The following is a 20,859-nucleotide window of genomic DNA, read 5'->3' on the forward strand; positions in this document are numbered from 1 at the left end:
GTTTTTCAGGAAGTCTAGAAACATCTCCTTGTAACCCAGAGGTTTTCAACTTCTACAAATACCTCAGAAACCATCCACTGCTCCTTAGGCGTCGTTTTTCATCCTCAGATAAAGCTAAAGCAGGACTGACTGGACAAGCCACCATGGCCGACTCCATTAGTCTCACCGAAAGGAGACTGTTCTTCACTACTGCTAATGCTCACTTACAAGCTGGCTGCCCAATGCTAGCACTTGATGTCCTCTCCAAAATGCCCAAAGTTATTAAGAAATCCAAGATGCTACACAACCAAGAGAAGCCCTCACCAACATTTAGTGGTCCTGACAATTTAGACAATGGAAGTGGAAAAGACCAGGCCTCTACACTAGACTGGGCCCAACCCATGTTTAACGGCTTTGGGTCTGTCTCAGACACTTTATCTTCTCCACAAGAAGACCACAGCCACTCGGACTCAGTTTTGAGCTTTGACTGGAGTCAACCTTCCATGACTTTGCAAGATGAGTCTTTGGAGCTGAAGTGGGAAAGTGACAAAGAAGAATCTGAGGAGGAAGAAGCTGGCCTAGCGATGAAGAAGATCCAACCAGAGAGCTCTGCTTTCCTTTGTGATGCTTCTGCCTCTACCTCGGTGTCAACGGATGTCACTGTAGACAACTCCCTTGTTCTTTTCGATGACATCTTAGCTGCTCGTCTGAAGTTCATTTCCTGCCTGAAGATGCTGACTGCTGAGCTTCGGACTCTCTCGACAGGTTATGAGCTGGATGGTGGCAAGCTGCGCCACCAGCTGTATCACTGGCTGGAGCGGGAGGTGAAGGCCCTTCAGAAGTGTTGCGGCTACAACCCCTACCTTCAGCAGGTGGCCGGGGCCATCTCAGTTGAACCTGGTCAAGTTAGCGGTGCCTCCGGAGATGAGCAAGAATACCAAGGGACTGCAGAGCAGGTCAGAGAGGTGCTACACAGACGCAGACTGTGGCTTCAGAGAAACCAGCCACTACTCCGCATCTTCCTAAGCTACTGTATCCTACATGGTTCTCATGGAGGCGGGTTGGCTTCAGTCAGGATGGAGTTAATTCTGCTTTTGCAGGAATCTCAACAGGTAACTTGACTCATGATACAAATTCTGACAAACTTGTAAAACCTTTCATTGTTATACAAATTAGTAAGTAAGCAGTGGGTGGCAGTAGCAAAGTAAACGTAATTTGTTACTGTGCTTAAGTCGTTTTTTCGCACATCATACTTTACTGAAGTATTTAAATTTGGGGAGACTTTAACTTCACTACATTTTCAAAATCAGAAGCACAAACTCTGTTTTAAACTTGTTTTGAATACTTAGTAGTTTCTACTTAGAACTAACATACAGTTCAGCATTAGTTCAACAGCAAGCAGAGAGTAAATAAGTGATGGACTTAAACTCGGACTTTCTAACTTGCCACAACACTCAGGGTCTTATTTGTGTGATTTTTCTTTCAAGTAGTTGATAAAAAGGTTTCAGTGCTTGATTCATTAACATTATTCTATTAATAGAGTGGTGTGCTGAGAGTAACATTAGAGTCTTTTCACATAAACTGAGTTGATTCAGAGACAAAAACGGTATTAGGAACATTTATAGCCATAATTGATCATAGTACTTTGGATACTTAAGTACATTTGAAGGCAAAAACTTTTGTACTTTTACTCAAGTGAAATTTTAAAGGGCGATCTTTTAATATTTAATCTACTGTATCTCTACTTCAGCTCAACAACATGCTTTGTGTATTTTGTCCACCAATGTAAGCAAGTACAAACAAATAAACTAAGTATTTAAAAAAAAAATTGTGGTATATTAATTAGTTAAATAAAGGACCAAGCAATTGCTTAGCTAGGGTAATTGTTATGTAAAAGTTACAGAACAATAGACTAAAATGTGCTTGATTGGTCTTGATTTGTTTTGGAAACATCAGCTGAAAATAATTGCAGCACTAGATTAAATGTTGCAGTGACATTTCAAGCATTGACTGAAAGATGGAGCTGAAACACAGGGCTCTGAGGAGCCTGTCCTCCTTTTTGCAGATCTTCAAACAGAGGGCTGCCTGAGTAAACACACTGAGTAAAACACACAAAAGCCTGTCGCAGGAATCGGAAGCTCTGTTTGTCTAAATTTCATTTGGTTTCTGTCACCTCATTGTGACAGAAAATAGTCAGACTTTGTTGTTTATTCAATACGCACCATTAAATATGCATTTTAGCACATCGTTTGGCATTTTGTTAAATTAGTCTGCTTCTGTTTGTATTAGGATGACAGTTTTCAGGTCCCTGTTCAGCCGCAAGCATCAGTTCCTCTCCTGCTCGCCTGCACCGCAAGCTCCAAAACTGTGGTGGCCAATCCTATAGTTCACCTGACCAACCTGGCACATGACATACTGCACATCATTAATGCAATGGACTCTCCTCCTCACCCAGATGTCATTAATAATGAGGTGTGGTAAATTTCCAGAGTATACATTAATGATATCTATGTTTTCAGAGATATAGTATATTTGACACAGTGGCACTAAATTCACACACAACTCAAAGTTTTGATTCATTTCTATTAAATACACAGAAAAGCCCCATATTGAGCACAGTTGTATGTAGATAAAGAAATGTGCTTCTTGTATATTTTCTTGTTACACTGCCTGTTCCGAATCTCGTTTCTAATCCTATGTCTGCTTTATACACAGATCTATGTAATGCACACTCTGGCAGCTTCTCTGTCTGCCTGTATCTACCAGTGCCTCTGTGACGGACACAGTTACAGGTGTGTTGAACTCTGTTATAGAGCACCCATTGTGTTCCGGAAAAAAATAATCTGGAAAAGGTTATACGCACTTTGTCAGGCATGTTAATGCTGTAAATAAACTGTATATAAACATGTCAGTCAGTCATCGACTTCTAAACCTTTTTGTTTAACACTTTCAGTATGTAATAAAAGAGAATATAACATAAGGGAGCTGCAGATTGTTGCTAATCTTTAAGCTTCATATTGTTTCTTCCCGACAGTCATATCAACCAGTTCACAGGCACAGTCTATGAGAGCATTTTGCTTTCTCATCATCACCCTGTACGAACTCTCAGTATGGATGAAGCTGTCATTCCTAACACCTCTCCAGCCCAGTGGCCAGGTAGACAATTTTTTAAATAATAATAATAATAATAATAATAAACTAATTTAATGATTAATTAATTAATTATTTAATTATTTAATTCATTATTTTGTTGCTGTTATTATTTTAATCATTATTATTATTGTGTTTTTAGTCTGTCATTTTGAGTTTATAACATCTCAATTTGTGTGTATATATATATATATATATATAAATACAAATACACTGATCAGACATAACATTGTCATTATTGGCATCTGTTAGTGGGTGGGATATATTAGGCAGCAAGTGAACATATTGTCAAGTTGTGATGTGTTCGAAGCAGGAAAAATGGGCAGGTGTAAGGATTGAGTGAGTTTGACAAGGGCCAAATTGTGATGTCTAGATGAATGGGTCAGAGCGTCTCCAAAACTGCAGCTCTTGTTGGCTGTTCTCGGTCTGCAGTGGTCAGTATCTATCAAAAGTGGTCCAAGGAAGGAACAGTGGGTAAGCTGTGACTGGGTCATGGGCGGTCAAGGATCACTGATACACATGTGGAGCAAAGGCTCATATTGCTGAAGAAGTTAATGCTGTTAATGCTCGACGGGTCAAGACTGTTTTAGCAGCAAAAGGGGGAACAACACAATATTAGGCAGGTGGTTAGGTGTTCTGCCTGATCGATAACCATAAAGATATGCCTGGTCGAAATTATCGATCCACTGTATATAATAAATGTGTTTTATATCCCCTTTTACCACACCAGGTGTAATTTAAGTACTTTTAATCTACTTTTAGCAGTGCACTGAGCTGATAATTGCTTATGACTAAGATTAGCTCTGTGCCTTTTTTACCTTTATATACAAGCAGCTGGCCTCGGTATTCACAATAGGAATGTTCTGTCTGAGCCTCACAAATAGCTATGTGGCAGTATTTTTAGTCTTATATATATTTTTTTGTCTTTAGGTGTCAGTTCGTTGGTGCGTCTCTTGGGTGCAACAGCAGAAGAAAACCAGCCAAGTGTGGGTGTGCTGCTGTGTGAGATCCTCACAGCTGTCTTCCTCAGCTTGTTTGTGCATGGCCTGGCCACACACTCCAGCAACGAGCTCTTTCACATTGTGGCGCATCCACTTAACAGCAAGCTGTGGGTGGCTGTGTTTGGTGGGGGGGCTCGGCTTACTGTAACAGGAAAATCCAGCCCAGCATTGGGTTAGTGCTTTGTTAAAAATATTTTTTTTCTTCCCTTTTTCCCTTTTTTTTTTTTTTTTGTAGACAGCAGAAGATGCTGGCCTACATAATAGCTTTCTCAGTAGAAGTAAAATGTATTATTCAGTAGCTATTAGGGTATTTTACAATCCCAGCATTGGCCTACTGTGTCTGTTTACAATATATATATATATATATATATATATATATATATATATATATATATATATATATATCACTTGTCTAGTAGGCATAGTACTGTTTCTCATGACAATTTGCTATTTGTGTGTGTGTGTGTGTGTGTGTGTGTGTGTGTGTGTGTGTGTGTGTGTGTGTGTGTGTGTGTGTGTGTGTGTGTGTGTGTGTGTCAGCCCCTGCTGTGATGGAGGACCAGGAATGGAAGCAGAAGCGTTTCAGGCAGCATTCTTCTAGAAGCAGTTCCAGGGAGGCAGCAGACAACCCAGTCAGCCACAGCCCTATAGTAGAGCAGGAAGCATCCATTTTTAAGGAACGCTTTGTTCCTCCTGAGCTTAGCATCTGGGACTACTTTATTGCAAAGGTACAAGACAAATTATGTTCTGTCCAATCTTATCTTTATTTTTTTCCATTCTTATTAGGCTTGACATATTCCACATTTATATGTCTCCCGCAGCCTTTCCTGCCACCATCTGTAAGCCAAGTTGAGTATGATTCAGAGGAAAGCCAGGGGAGTGATGAGGAAGAAGAAGAGGAAGAAGAGGATGGTTTTGGAGATACTATTTGTCACCTTCAGGAACATTCCAACAATAATTCTTATAGGTATGCAGGGCTTTTGTATGCAGTGCATTTTCTGATCATGCTGTGATTTAGTTTCAGTGTAATGAATGCTAAATTATTCTTTCCTTAGCTGGTGTTTGATGCGCGTGGCCATGGTGAAGCTTGTGCTGGGAAGCTTGAAATCATTCTATCCCATGGCTGGCTTTGATCTACTGGGTAAAAACCTCCCTTATTTAGTAAAGACACTCTTTTCACTCTTATGTTTTTTTAAACCATCACCTGTCAAAAAGGAATAAACACTGGCTGAGTGGAATCAAATATAGATTATGTTTAAAAGAACTTGTCATAGAAGATCTAAACACAAGATCTACAAGATGCCATTTTAATAAAGGAAACAAATATATTACTTTTATATTTAAACAAGGACTTTGCAGTATAATCATGTGTATATTCTGTAAGCTCTCATATTTCATTAAATCTGTCATAATCAATACTGGTGTCCAGTAAGTATTACTTACCCTTAATGAGCACCTTTGGGATGAACTGGACTTCACAGATGGATGGTCACCATAATAGCAAAGGGGAGACTAAATCTGGAATGGGGTAAATAAAATGCAAATGTGAATGGTCAGGTGTTGGCAAAACTTTAGCTCTATAGTGTATGCTTGGAAATTGTATTCTGTACTTAGTTTTTCTCAGTTGCTTTGAAACGTTTCTCAGATACGAAATGACATTTTCAAAACCTCCATCATGTAGTCACTTGTGCACATCATAAAAGCAATTTCTCGTTGCTTTGAACAAATCGCGAATGCTTCAGTACATTCATTTAACTGATTGTGTATGCTTGCTGTCTCCTACATTATCATTTGTTTTTGTCATGTTAATCAAAATATATTATACTGGTTCTCACCTGAATAGTCTCAACCCCCAAAACATCCCAGCTTCAGTTCATTGCATAAATCCAGAATTGTTAAACCAGTTATCAGAATCTATGAAGCTTAAATTTCTATTAAATCTTTTTTTATTTAATTTTTATATATATATATATATATATATATATATATATATATATATATATATAATGTATGTATATGTGTCTTGAATTTAATTGTTCAGATAAATCTTGACTGTCACTAATGAAGGCGAGTGTACATGTGTACCGGTTCTCTAAAACATGTAAAAAGTGAATCTCGGAAACCTACACTTAACACAGAATTATAGTTTCCGAAAACAACCAGGAAACAAACAAACATTATTACAGTACAGTAAAAGTTGAAACCTTCTGCAAACAATATCCCATATACAGAAACCTGTACATTTGTGCTGTCTTTAAAAAAAAAAAGTACAGGCTTTTGCAAGTATTCCATTATGTGGTGCAAATTGCTTTGAGAAATGCACTTACTGTTTTGCAAATATTGAGGATGATTCAAGAAATGAGGAAAAAATGCTGTAAGATGTGCGAATTCCTCAGCTAGCAGTTGAAATGTAGTAGACGTATTGCATGACCACTTTATAGTTAAAACTCGTCATATTTAGGATTTTGTGTTTGCCGATGTTAACAGGGGGACTGTTGGCAATGTAATTCAATGTCTTTTTTATTCCTATTTTGTACGTGTATATTTTTAGATCTGCCTGTATGCTCTCCACTGTGCCACTCGGTAATGAAAACGCTACAGCGCTGGGAACAGGTGTTACTCAAAAGGCTGGAGATTTTCGGTGGACCTCCCTCTGAATATATCTCCACACACCCAATTGATGGGACCATGGCATCTGGACCAGCTCTCCTCAGACACAAGGCCTTATTCGAACCCTCTAACACACCGTTCAGGTCAGTGGGGATGAGACAATTTGGATTGCCAAACACACACACAGCCAATTTCTTCATTCTGTCGAATATGATTACAATGATTATGATCTCTAATCATGTTCTGAACAGGTAATTTAAATGCTGAAAAAAAATGCTGGGGGAAATTGCTTGATTTATTATTAGAATTATTATTATTTTTTTTACAATAATAAGACCTGTAATATTGGGAGTTAAGATTCTGTGTTATTGTATTGACTGTGCTTCTTAATCATCTAGGTCCCACCATCATTCTGCACTTTCTGTTAAGAGACTCTGGCAGTATCTGGTAAAACAGGAAGAAGTGCAGGAGACTTTTATTCGTAACATCTTTACCAAAAAGCGGGATCAGAAAGAGGTACACAGTCATTTGCATGCTTATCTGGTTTGTGCAATCGTATGAACTGACCTAGTATATAATACAGCACTGATGAATTTTGAATGTGCTTCTCTGTGTGTGCTATAACTCCCGGTTGTGTTGTGCAGTTGCTTTGCCTGATTATTTGTGATGTAATTCATGTTCATGCCATTTGTTGTTGCTTCTGTGCAATTTATTTTTGGTGTTTAACAGTCTATACGTATGTTCACTTTTGATGTGAGCTATTGACTTGCATGTTTTCATTTGATTTCTCGTCTGATGTTGCCATTTTGAACAATTTAAGTTGGTTGAGGACTGCACTGACAGCATGAGGTATTCAGGGATGGAGCAACTTGGTTCCAATCAGGTACTGCTTGTTATATAGTTAAAATGTTTGTTAAAGATTTGTGGTGCACGTGGATATTGTTATGTATGCATACTTGCTATATTTAAAGAAGCATTATGTGATTTTACCTCTTTCTTTACCTTTTACTGCCATAAGGTGTACTTTATCTCTCTTGCTCTAAATATTTAAGTTCACTACATTATTAAATGTATATATAAATCATGAGAAAAATAATTGTAAAAGGTTTTATATATATATATATATATATATATATATATATATATATATATATATATATATATATATATATATATATATATATATATTTATATATATATATTTATATTTATATTTATTTATTTATTTATTTATTTTTTCCCGCCAAATCCACATCGCACAGGCTTATCCTGGAAATAATGACTGAGAGAAAGAATGACACTTTGAAAGACTATGGTTGGGGGATTTATTTATTGTTAAAAAATATCTTAGTATCTTTCTATTTTAGAACTGGCCCTGACACAGCTGATAATAAATAATGACAAAAGAATAACATCTGCATGAAAACGCACTAGTTTGAATTTTTTTTTTGTATTAGCAATATATGATATAATATCACTTTTATATACAGTATATAATATATAAACTATATAATTATATAAACAAATAGTTTAGAGGCCGCTCTCGTACTGTATAACGCAACCCGGAAAAACTATCACGATGGATTTTATATATCACTTTTAAAATCTTTGATTTGAGATATGGCCTGCTTATGTTAATCAAATAATGACAACACAACATATCTACAAAAAAAACCCTTTTTTTTATTTCTCATCAAATCCACAAGCTTTAATTTGATTCTAATTAGATGCAAACGAAAAATGTATAGAATATTCTATTTATTAAGATATTTCTCTAATTCTACAGCAATTTTACACCACTAAATTTTGGAGAAACGATAAGCTCACAGCTCACCTAGATTTGTTATTAAAATGTACAGTTATGCTTTTGGAATGTAATTTCTATTGTAACTGACCACTTAACATCAGCTATTCTCTGTTATATGTAATACAATATCAGAATGTGAGAATTGCTGTAGACAGTAAAATGTTAGTGGAACAGTGAAACTTGAAATTAATGGCTCTATTTCGCACAGATTGAGGCAGATCTGGGTTACCCTGGAGGCAAAGCTCGCATCATCCACAAGGAATCTGACATCATCACTGCCTTCGCCATTAACAAGGTGCAGAGCTGCATGAGAGAATTGCTGCCATTTTCTGAGTAGTTCTAGTTTTTGCTTGTGAACTGGGTTCGTGTGTGTAATGAAATGTATTCTGCTTTCACAGGCTAATCGTAACTGCTTAGTAATTGCGTCAACCCATGACATCCAGGAGCTGGACGTGTCCTCCATTCTGGCCACTCAGATATTGACATGGATCGATGATGAAACAGAGACGGAAGCAAAGTAATTTTGGCAACTTCTTTTAATCTGTTCAAATTTCAAAACAAGGAAAATTGTCACAGTGACAAAATAATGGGAAATTTACTTTGACAATTTTCAATGAAGCGGGAATTAAAATGCTGTTTGGATCTGTATTTTCCTCGGCCAGCTCTTATTTTCTGTTCTATTCTACTTCTACCAAGGCATGTTCCATATGTTTCAAAGCTATATGAGTCCTATTTTCTTTTCACAACCTACACAAAAGCCCTTTATATGAATTTAATGTGGCATCATTGCAGCTTATTTCCGCTTCATTCACTGATCAGACATTGAAGAAATTATATTTGAATCTCATTATTACCTGATTGTCAGTGTGAATGCTTTGTTTTCTGATTGATTTGACCGTGAGCGACAGTAATGATCCATTTAAATTGCTGTTTCAATTAACAGGAAGAGAGCAGACACATTATGTTGTTCAGTTCTTATTTGATCCTGTATTGTGCTTCTTGCTGTGTTTTAGAGGTGATGACTTTCTGGTGGTCCAGACTCGGGATGACTTTACCGCTTTGCATGGCACAACGCCTTACACTCGCAGCAGTCCTGGCACTCCTATTAATATGCCCTGGTTGGGCAGCCACCAGACTGGCAGAGGAGCAGCAATGGTGAGCAGCCCATGACCATGTTACTGGCTTTCTTACTGCCAGCTTAATTCTTACTGCCAGTGTATGGTAATATACTGTTTAATTATATGGTTTTGGATATATTTAATATATATGTTTTTTATTAAATATACAATAAATGGTGAATAGATTGTGGACACCTGACTATCACACCCATATATGGTCTTTACTGAAGCTTAGGAGTCCAAACATGTTCCAGACTGACTGTGCCTCTGTGCATAAAGCAAAATCCATGAAGCTATATTTTGCCTCGTTTAGAGTAGAGAAATTCGAGCAGTCTACACGGCCTCCTGACAACAACTTTACTGAGCACAATTTGGGATGAATTGGAACACCACAGACTTTCTAACCTTTGGCTTTTCTAATGGCTGATTTGTTAAATCCCCATAGTCATGTGCAAACTTATTTAGAAAGCATTCCCAGGGGAGTGGGGATTATTATAACCAGTGGTGGATGAAGTACCCAAACCATGGATGAAGTAGCCATAAAAGTACAAAAGTATTTGCCTTTAAATGTAATAAGGTATCAAAAGTACTATGATTTATTATGGCTATAATGTTCCTATTAACATTTTTCTTACAAGACTCTTAAACAACTGTTTGTTTATGTGAAAAGACTCTAAAGTTACTCTTCTCACAATCTATTAATAGAATGATATTAATGAGACAAACAGCGATATCTGTTCAAATTACCATGAGCCCAAAACCTTCTTTTCAACTACTTAAAAAAAAAATGTAACTAAAAAAAAAAAAAGGAGTTACTTCTATCGTTTATTTAATCATTTCTAAATGTTGTGGTTGCTGTTAAACTCACACTTAACTGTATGTTGGTGTTGAGTAGAAACCACCAAGCGGCGAAGTTTGAAAACAAAAAGCGCTTTACCCTGATTGGTGGCTTTCTGCACGCTTGACCGGTTAAGTTTTAATCCACTCATGAATGCATACAAACGACTGATTTCGCAAACAAAAAAAATATAGTTGAGTAAAAAGTCTGATATTTGACTTAGTAATGTAGTGAAGTTAAAGTTCTCACCAAATAGAAATACTTCAGTAAAGTACAGATACACGAAAAAGCTACTTAAATACAGTAGCAAATTACATAAATTACATTTGTGATTACTGTTCAACAAACGCATATAAACTCAAATGAGCACATACAGTAAGTATGTGATGTCAGGTATGTGATGGTCAGGTATTGTGTATGTTTCTTTAGGATTATTTAGTTGTTAAAGATGTCGTTTCTTTCTATAACTTACTAAATGCTTTATCCTCCATGTAGCTGATTAAACGAAACATTAACAACGTCAGGAGGATGACGTCCCACCCTACACTCCCATACTGTAAGTGCCACCAGAAGTTTTATGGCTAATAATATATTACTGAGTGAAGCCCAGCGAAGAGTTTCCCCTCTTCATGAACAGGCTAATCTTTATTCAGTGTGAAAGACAAACCCATCCATTATACAATTCATCCTAGTATTTTTCTAATCACAGCACTGGTATATTTAACATATACTAATAATAATCTATGTATAAGGTATTGTATTTCGGTATAATGGGTTCTCTATCTTTAAATACAGACCTAACAGGAGCTCAGGATGGCAGTGTGAGGATGTTTGAATGGGGTCATTCGCAGCAGATCATCTGCTTTAGGAGCCCTGGCAACTCCAGGGTGACGAGGATCAGATTCAACTACCAGGGGAATAAGGTGAGTGAAAACATTGTGTGTGCTTTACAGATAAAATGTAGTATAAAAAATAGTTTACCTGGTATTACCTACTATTTTTATTCTTCTAAAGTACTTGAATATTTAGATGTAACAGATTCTTCCCTCCCCAGTTTGGTATTGTTGATTCAGATGGAGCTCTTAGTCTCTGGCAGACAAATACTTCAGGGAACACCCCTAAACCCTACCTGGTACATTCCATCATTCTGTTTTGTTTTGTTTGTTTAAAGAAGAAAATTTTATTTTCTTTGGGGGTGGCAACAGATGGTGTTCTTTGTGTTCCTCTTTAGACATTGCAGTGCCATAACAAAACAGCGCATGACTTTGTGTTCGTGGGCTCATCATCCCTCATCGCCACCGCTGGCCTTTCCACTGACAACAGGTACATTGTGCAGGGAAATTAATCCACTGGATCATAGCTGACTTTTTTCAGTCGGGTTACTCAGGAAAAACATTTTCTTTACCTCTCTTTCTTCCTTTCACTATACAGAAACGTATGTCTCTGGGATACATTGGTCACACCATCCAACAGTCTGGTTCATGGTGAGTTTACACTGCTATTGCTGCTTTCAGGTTTCTCCTCATTTGTGTTGGAATGGACAATAATTCTAGACTGCAGTGATGATAAAAATGAACAACAAATAAACAATTAATCCTTACATATCCCCTAAACAGATTTTACAGAAACAATAAGCACACAGCTCACACAGGTTTATTCATTAATTATAAAACGGACAATTATGCTGTAGGATTGTGATTATTTTAACCAATCACAACTTCAGACAGACAGTAAAATGTTAGCTCTAATCCCATTAACCTTTTAATAAGCCTTTATTTACCTTTTTTTTTTTCAAAGGTTATGTATTTAACAGTTTTTCTTATTTTTATCTTCAGCCAAATTTGGAAAGTCTGCCCATAGTAACAATCTACCAACCTTGTAGGATTCTAATTGATTATCTATCTAAATTTTATTTAAAACATTTTTTTTATCATTTACATATGTATATAATGTGCATATAATGTCATTTTTACATATAAAATTGTATAAAAAAAAATAAATAATAATAATAATTAGAAATGCAAAGAATTTGGAATTCAAACGTTTGAAAAGCTGATCAGTGTTATCAGTAAATCTGTATTAGCAAGCAGAGGTGTTATAACATTAAAGCCTCCATTACCTTTTATATCCTTTTTTAAAGTGTCTCTCACCTCTGCTTTACAATTATTGTCAAATTCGTGGGCTTTTTCTGGGAGCACCTCAGACCATTTACAGTGAGAAAAGAGGACTTGTTCAAACATGCTCTAGATTTGCATCTAGATGACCCAGAAAAACGCAGGACAGGATTTAACTAGATTTCCCTGCCGATAGTTTTAAGACTCAAACAAACATGTTTTATTCACCAGCTAAACTGCGTCTTTGCCTGCTGTGAAATGAAGTGTTGCCATGGCGATACTGACAACCGCAGCGCTGATCATATTATGTGTCACACACTGCACCTGGCAGTAATGCATTTTTTTTCTCCCTTTGGGGTCTATACAGGTGCACCACTGTAAACTATATCGGCAAAAATATGTCAGAAATTGACCATCACACTTATATGTGGGTCTCAATCAAACTGTTGCCCTAAAGGTGAAGAGCAGAGTGTTTTTTTAGTGTTTTAATTAAAACTGAGACCAAATTTGTTCCAGCATGATCTGGTCCTATAAAGTCTAGTCCTCCGACCTCAACCCCACTGAAAAGCTTCGTGAAGAACTAAAAGTGCTGGCTCAGCCCCAGCTCTTCTTACATTAATCAGTAAAGCTTCCCTAAAATATGAAAATAACAGTTATTACAAATGCAAATGGAGACTAAATCTCGAAAATCTAGAAATGCACATATTTTTGTAATGTCATGTGTCCACAAACGTTTGGCCGTACAGTGTATACCACACACACACACATCTTTTATAAACAGGGGCCCTGAAATCCCACCAAGCATGTCAATCTGATTGCAGGCTTTAGCTGCCATGAGTCTGGTGCCACTGTGCTGGCTCTTGCTCCCAAACAGCAGCTGCTGCTCAGCGGAGGGAGGAAAGGATGGATCAGTGTGCTGGACCTCGCACTTAAGATCCAGCGCCAGAGCTTTCAGGCCCATGACTCGGCTGTCAAAGCGTTGGCTGTGGATGCCACCGAATGTTGCTTCATCAGTGGCTCGGCCGAAGGCAACATCAAGGTATTTTCGATTCAGATATGTGTCTTATGTTACAGTGTAATCCAGAATCTCAGAAATTAATCGGTGACCTTTTTCAACATGCAGAATAATGAACATTTTAATTTACAATTAGTATAATTGTATAAGATTGAGGTTCAAATTGTATTTGAAATGTCAACATTTTTATTTTGTATTGAGAGAATTTATTTATATCAGTTAACGAAATGGAAAATCCAAATCAAATCAATATTTGGTGAGACAAACCATTTTAAACCGTAGAAACAGCATCAGTTCTTCTATTTAGTTACTATCTATTTGTATTTCTCAGCATTGAGGAACCATTAAAGCTGTTATAATCACTGTCATTTGCAAAAATGCAGCACCAAACTTACAACCTCCACCATGCTTCACTGTTGCCTGCATTTGGACACATCAGTCCAGAGCATCTTCTGCCACTTTTCTGCACCCAAGATCCTATGTTTTTGTAGATTTTTTTGAGTCGCTTAGCTTTTTGAACACAATTCTACCATGAAGACCACTTCTGGCCAGGGTACTCCAGACAGTAGATAGGTTTCCTCCATTTCTTTCCTGATGGAACTGCTGGACATCATCTATATTTGATATTAAAAGGAAGTGTCTTGCCATGGTGTAGGACCTGTTCCATGAAACTGTCTTCCAGAACCTCATCTTAGTCTCTGGTTGTTCCTCATCTGGTTTAAATCTCCCACACAGCTTTTTCTGTTAGTTATTGACTGTATTTCAGCCTACATATGAAATTGATCACAGCTGACTCTGATCCTTCACAATTCTAATTGAAAAAAATAAATAAAAAAATTAGACTTGAAAGCCAAAAGGGTGACCACACTAAATATTGGTTTGATTTGGATTTTTATTTTGTTAAAATTGTCAAATAATTGATAAAAAAATTGTTTTTTTTATTATTTTAACGTATTGACAATGATGCTTGTATGTTTTTTGTAGGTGTGGAACATGTTAACGCAGGGCCTATTGCACATGTTCCCGAACGAGCACGCCCGGCAGTCCATCTTCCGCAACCTGGGCACAGGAGTGATGCAGCTCGAGACGGCAACAGGCAATCACATGTTTTCTTGTGGTGCCGACGGCACCATGAAAATGCGCGTCCTGCCTGACCACGTCAGCACTTACACCAACAATTCGAAGAATGATGTCAAATTCATTATTTAGCACAATTAAAACTTTCGGATCAACTTTTGCACAGGGTAAGATGAGCAATACGGACCACGGGGAAAAGGCATTTTGAATCGAGCGAACACGGCTCTGCTGAAACACCCAGCAGTCGCAGCTTCGGACATACAGATTGATTAAGGCCAACTGATATTCTAGATAACAGACGCTTTTTCATATCACTTACAAGCGAATCAAGTGTAGAAACGTATTTAAGTCCATTAGATGATCTATTTTACTCCATTTTTATCTGCATTACATGGAGAGTTCAATCCTATTGTAATATATACACAGCACTTAAGTAAGCCTTACATAATCCGTTGCTAAGCAGTTGTTGTGATCGTGGTCTAGATTAAAAAAAATAATAAACAGTGAAAAGTGTCCTTATATTTATACCTGAATTACAACCGTGAACCTCTGTGACACCTACTGGTTCGAGTCAGGGTTGTAAAACTTCTTTACATTCTGTAACTTGCAAATTTGTGACCATTCTTACATTTAACTATGTACTAGTTTTTGCTTGTATCCCTAATGGTATGAGCAAGGTATTCTGGAATATTAATAATAATAAGCTTAAACAGTATTTAGTTTATTGTAGAATAATCATCGATTGGGTAAGACCTGCCCAGGAAATATGTATATCAGCGCAGGCAATCTTAAGTTTTTTTTGAATTTTTTTATTTCTTTTCTCCAAAGACAAACTTGAATCCTATAGTAATGAAGGATGAGACCTTTCATACGCACTTTCCCTCAGAGGAGGAGTCTGAGAAATCGGCATTTTTATGTGTACGTAAGTGGAAAAGCCTTGCCATTAGTCAGTTACCAATAAAATGCTGTTCTATCGCCTCCAACAACTATCTTCTGGTAGACTGAGATCTGGCTGACAGCTGATTATTTCTAGTATATTCAATACTAGCATAAACTCTATATTATATTATCATTAGACTTTAGATAATGATCAAGCCCTTTGAGAGTTAAATCTCCGAGTTCTGCGCTGTCCCACATCTCTAACAGCACTAGGGTTCATTATACTAGAAGCGAGTGTCCTGTCCTTCTGTCATGCTGCCAAAGTTCAACCTGATCACTCCTACGCCTTTAGCTTATCATTTTATGACTTGTTCTTTGAATCAAAGGTAAAGGGTACATATTGATAGCCTATGGTGAATAAGTAGTTAGACTGATGTTTTTTTGTCAGCCTTCTGATTTATGAAGACTGATTACAGTCAGATGTTGCACAAGAATAAAACTTCGTTTTAAAGTACATTAAGCTTTACATTAAGCTTTATTTCAGAAAGCAACTAAAGAATTATTTTGTTTATGTAAATATATAAATATAATAAAGACTATCTTGATTAAACCCTGCTAACCATAGGCCATTTACAAGTGTTTAAAAATATATTTATGATTAGAATGTCACATATCAGCTCTTGCAAATTACGCTCTTAACATATATATTTTTTAGAAATGGCTTTTTTTTTTTCGCTTTGTTCCTTTTAGCTCTTGCTACAAGATCATACACGCTTTACACACTGCTATCATTCATGTTATACAGATTACGCCCTGAAAATAATAATCAATCATTCATAGGATTCCACATTGATAGAAAAAACATTACTTGATTTGGAAGTAAGAAATAAACTGCAGTAGTTTTGAGCACGTCCAACCTTCTCCCTTAAAATTTTGAAATGTGAATATACGCAAATCTGTTGAATTTTATTATGGATATATTGTAAATTAAAATATGTAATTACACAGCCAATGTAATTAAATAAATCACCTTGCTGCAAAATTGGTTAAAGGTTTGTGCATTTGTTTGTTATATACAGTTTACAAACATTAAATGAGCAAATTCCATTAAGCAGTACACAAAGTTAATTTATTACAAATTTATAAATCATTATTAAACTTCTGAGAACAAAGTGTAGAATGAGAAACCTTTCGATTGACTGTATTCTGAGTTGTTTTACTTTCATAATCATTAATTAATCGAAAAGATGCTTTCGGTTCTATTTAAAGTCAGCGAAATGATTGCTAGGAATATTTTTTTATGCAAACATCAATAACAAGCTTTACTCAGAGCTGCTTAAAAATAAAATCAGCTTTGACTACTGTTAAGTACCAAGTAACAGTGTGGAATTTTTATTGTTAACATTAATTTTTTACTTTACACGTCTGTCACTTTTGGACTGCAAGTCAAGAAAACAGGCCTTAATAAAATGTAGGGTCAACAAAGACTCGGAAAACTAATTAACACAAGATCACGTGAATACGGTTATTGCTCCTTTTTTTTTATTAGTGTTTCACTCTCTGAATCTGAAACATTCTCAGACTGTTACTGATGATTTGTAAATGTTAGCTGTTTGATTTTAAATCTCATTCTAGAAACCATCGTACCCCCTCTGCAAAACTGTCATGCATTCTGCGTTTGCATTTCTCGAAGGCATTGGATTGTTTGAAGTCTCACAGCTTGGCATAATCCTTCAGTATTGTCTCCAGTTTCTGGCTCAGCATGATGTTCCCTCTGACTTTCAATTTGCCAGCGAAAAATGCCTATGGGGTGGAAAACAAAGAAAAACAACGCTGATTTCTGAACAACGGCATTAACGTGCTAGAATAGTCCTAGCGCTCGCACATCTGGTGAATCAGCCTTAATGTGAAACAGTACCTTCTGTGGATTCAGTTTCCCCAGCACTACATCCATGAAATCCTCATCAGCCACAGTAAATGTCACGTCAGCTTTGCCGCTGTATGGACCTTTATGAAGTGCACCTTGTGCTGTTTTAAGATCAATAGCTGAACAGAAAAAGATCAGATCTTGGATTTAGAGGGATAAATAAATATGAAAGCTTGATCTGTGTGCCAAGAAAGTTACAGCATGTATCCCCTTTTGGAGAGATGAAAAATGTTGAAATAGAAAAAGAAACAACAGGCAAGATATGATCCTTTTTTTTTTTAAAGCTCAAAAAGCACCACATTTTAAATATCTAAAAGTATGAAGTTGCTTTTCACACAAGGCAATTGTAATTCATTAAAACAATGTGTTGACCCCTGTCATAGAGAGAATATTAGCATTTCATCCTTACATGTAATGTCTAATAAAGAACACTTGGGAAATAAAATCTTGAGCCCCTCTGAATGATTAATCTGAAGTCTTACTCCACTGGGCAGCAGTCTTTCCGCCTTTGGTAATTTCCCATCTGAAAATAGCATTCACTTTCTTCACGAGTTCAGCACCAAGGTCTTTGATCCGGCGTCCAATTTCAGCAAACACCAAGTCACTCTGGAGTCCACTGGTCTATAAAGTCACATGGTGATTTATAATCATTTTTTCCATACAGTTGTTTTCCTCAAATTGCTTATTTTTGCTCACAATGTATTATAATTAATATTTAATAGAAATGATGCTGTACCTCTGCTGGAGAAGTGCTCGCGACAGCGCCGGGAGCTTCGTGGAGATCTATATACGCGCCAGATAACGCGACGTCTCCCGTCTCCTTCACCTGAACAGCCAGAATAAAAATACGTAAATGATTTGGACAGTGGAATGCGAAATGGGAGAAAATAGAAGGTTCAGCAGTCAGTGTACGCTATAGACAGATGTAGGCTCTATACACAAGCTTTATTCTCACTTTGCACTGAAAGTGAACTCTGTTTTCCTCTTTCCACATTTCTGTCTGTAGCGACTGGCCTGGGAACACCGGCTTCACAAATCGCACCTAGGAAATACAAAATAAAGAATAGAGCAAGAAGTTTTAATACAGACCGCCGCGATCATTCGAAGAAAGTATGCGGAAAAAACTAATACAATTTCTAAAAAAAAAAAAATCGCTAGATAGTTGAGAGTGTGTTACAGGAGTATTACAAGGTTTTGAGTAGCGCTGCATAAATCTGCCTCACCTTAATAGATTTCAATCTGGAAACGTCGTTTCCTGCATACTGCCTCAGGACCTGGCGTGCAGCAAATCCAAACGAACAAAGTCCATGCAGTATGGGAGACTTGAATCCTAAAGTTTTAGACAACTTTTAAAACTGTATATGAATCATTTTTTGGGACAAACACTATTACTGTAACTGATTCTAAAAACATGCTCCTGTTTACAGAGGGAAGCGATAGCACCTCTTACCTCCCATTGCTGCAAAGCTTGGGTCTATGTGAAGAGGGTTCCAGTCACCACTCAACCTATACAAAGCAGCCTAAAATGCAGAAAATGTTTTTGAGATAGTTGTGAGAGAGGTCAGTCCAAAATATGTATAAATGCCTGTATGAATATGACTAAATCTAATTGCTATGCACAATTACTCCATGCTGGCTGATATACCACCACCTACAAAATACTAACGGAGTATAGCAATTCTATTAATCAATTTGAAATCCTTTCATTAACTAGATCGTATATCACCGCTATCACACCTGATCTCTGGTGGTTTCATCAACCACGACTGCATCTGGTGATTTGTTTGGAGGTGCAACGGTGGCCTGGGAGGGGGGGAATAAAACAAGGAATATTATAAATGCTGAACAAGAGGAATACATAAATAAACACTGAATAATCTACATGATTTACAGGCGTACCACTGCTTTATCTGATGTCCTCTTTCCACCAAACCCGCCAGCCCCAACGATAAACACTGAGAACTGATTGTAGCAGACCAACTCCTGCTTGTTGTACGTGTAAACTGCAGGAATGAAGACGCATCATTGTGCTCCATGTTAATTCTTGCTCGGTTCTTTATTCAGTTAGAACGGTTTTCACTTATCAAAGAAATATACATTACTGAGTAGTTCTTCCATATAATCAAGGCCAAATACATTATATTCTGATGATGATAAAAGATAATCATTCACCATCCAGGAGTATGACTGCTCCAGATCCTTTGTCGAGAATGTCTGCAATTGATGCCTTAGAGGTGAGCGTTCCTAGAAAATAGATGTTCGTTAAGCAGCCAGGTAAAATAAATAAATAAATATCTATCTATTATACAGTACACGCATGTGAAAGCAGATCATACCGGAAGTTGGCAACGGTTTGTACAATTCCAAGTACTGTTCTCCGTGTAGGAGCTTCAAAACAATATACAGAGGGATGAATGTTAGAATTTACATTTCATCCACTGCATCCTTAAAGGCATACGAGAGTGGAAAATATAGAAAAGAATATATAGCAAGAAAGATATATGGACTGCACAAGTCTGATCTGATTAAGCAAAAGCCTCGGTGAGATCAGCGGCATAATTGAAGTCAAATCACTTGACATCACTTTAAAAAAATAAAATCTGCTTACCCTGGTAGGGTCGAAGCTGAGTCCTGGAACAGAACTCAGTCCTCCATCTAGCATTGATGCTTGAGCTGGGATAACTCCAAATGTAGGCAGGCAGCTGAACTCCTCATGACCTTCATAGAGGAACTTGAGGTGATCGGCCTCTCTAGTAGACATGCCCACTCCCAGGGCGTATAAAATGCAGTGCATGTTAGTGTAGCTAAACGTCATCTCAGGAAGCACCTTCCCTACGGCCTCAGCCTGCAGGCATACAGTGTACATGTATAATTATAAAGGCTTTAGAAAGAAACTGATGTATTGTTCAATTGACCAGAAAGTAAAGATCTGTTCAGTAGGACAGTAGTGTCGTTTTGTATATGATTTTATGACTATACAATTATGTACGCAAATTTATTGTAATAGTAACATTTTACGAATTAAAAATTGTCATTTTTTTGTAATCATCAATGTGAAATTTGATGTACTTATTGTATTTTGCATTTAAAAGGCGTTTCAAGCTGCATATTCAGTACTCACCGGGTTTATGCCAGATGATAAAGCGGTCAGAGCACTGGTTGGATTGGCTCCAATCCCTTTCTCAGCATCCACTTTCGACAACACATCCACCAGCAAGTGCATCGACTCTTAATGGCAGTGCACAAAAGGGAACCAAATGTTTAATTAATCAGTCCACACTCAGAGGACAAAGACAGCGACATGCTCAACCCAAACATAACACAAATGATGAGCACTACAAAGC

At 37.1% G+C, this 20,859-nt stretch overlaps 2 protein-coding genes across 4 annotated transcripts in view; one reads left to right on the forward strand and one right to left on the reverse strand.

Moving 5' to 3' along the window:
- The window catches only part of dmxl1 (Dmx like 1), a 41,658-nt gene extending 25,559 nt beyond the window's left edge, over nt 1-16,099 (forward strand). For all 3 annotated transcript variants that reach the window (XM_083553689.1, XM_083553691.1, XM_083553690.1), the window contains exons 25-45: nt 10-1,091; nt 2,269-2,451; nt 2,695-2,771; nt 3,014-3,135; nt 4,060-4,302; nt 4,671-4,858; nt 4,952-5,097; nt 5,186-5,271; nt 6,682-6,883; nt 7,139-7,256; nt 7,561-7,623; nt 8,756-8,842; nt 8,946-9,064; nt 9,561-9,702; nt 10,999-11,059; nt 11,299-11,426; nt 11,558-11,635; nt 11,735-11,826; nt 11,935-11,987; nt 13,439-13,656; nt 14,617-16,099. In XM_083553689.1, the coding sequence (XP_083409815.1) occupies nt 10-1,091; nt 2,269-2,451; nt 2,695-2,771; nt 3,014-3,135; nt 4,060-4,302; nt 4,671-4,858; nt 4,952-5,097; nt 5,186-5,271; nt 6,682-6,883; nt 7,139-7,256; nt 7,561-7,623; nt 8,756-8,842; nt 8,946-9,064; nt 9,561-9,702; nt 10,999-11,059; nt 11,299-11,426; nt 11,558-11,635; nt 11,735-11,826; nt 11,935-11,987; nt 13,439-13,656; nt 14,617-14,841 (3,713 nt within the window). In that variant the 3' untranslated portion in view covers nt 14,842-16,099. The remainder of the gene's footprint in view (nt 1-9; nt 1,092-2,268; nt 2,452-2,694; nt 2,772-3,013; nt 3,136-4,059; nt 4,303-4,670; nt 4,859-4,951; nt 5,098-5,185; nt 5,272-6,681; nt 6,884-7,138; nt 7,257-7,560; nt 7,624-8,755; nt 8,843-8,945; nt 9,065-9,560; nt 9,703-10,998; nt 11,060-11,298; nt 11,427-11,557; nt 11,636-11,734; nt 11,827-11,934; nt 11,988-13,438; nt 13,657-14,616) is intronic.
- Nucleotides 16,100-16,695: 596 nt separating this feature from the next.
- Nucleotides 16,696-20,859, reverse strand: part of hsd17b4 (hydroxysteroid (17-beta) dehydrogenase 4) — a 23,722-nt gene continuing 19,558 nt past the window's right edge. The window contains exons 12-24 of the mRNA XM_083553696.1: nt 20,637-20,743; nt 20,124-20,360; nt 19,852-19,903; nt 19,688-19,759; nt 19,415-19,518; nt 19,253-19,318; nt 18,966-19,035; nt 18,739-18,845; nt 18,471-18,557; nt 18,252-18,341; nt 17,998-18,136; nt 17,507-17,634; nt 16,696-17,391 (exon numbers count right to left, since the gene is read on the reverse strand). Coding sequence (XP_083409822.1) covers nt 17,302-17,391; nt 17,507-17,634; nt 17,998-18,136; nt 18,252-18,341; nt 18,471-18,557; nt 18,739-18,845; nt 18,966-19,035; nt 19,253-19,318; nt 19,415-19,518; nt 19,688-19,759; nt 19,852-19,903; nt 20,124-20,360; nt 20,637-20,743 — 1,349 coding nt within the window. The 3' untranslated portion in view covers nt 16,696-17,301. The remainder of the gene's footprint in view (nt 17,392-17,506; nt 17,635-17,997; nt 18,137-18,251; nt 18,342-18,470; nt 18,558-18,738; nt 18,846-18,965; nt 19,036-19,252; nt 19,319-19,414; nt 19,519-19,687; nt 19,760-19,851; nt 19,904-20,123; nt 20,361-20,636; nt 20,744-20,859) is intronic.

Source organism: Silurus aristotelis (assembly GCF_946808225.1).
Source record: "Silurus aristotelis genome assembly, chromosome: 11".
NCBI classification, from domain to species: Eukaryota; Metazoa; Chordata; class Actinopteri; order Siluriformes; family Siluridae; genus Silurus; species Silurus aristotelis.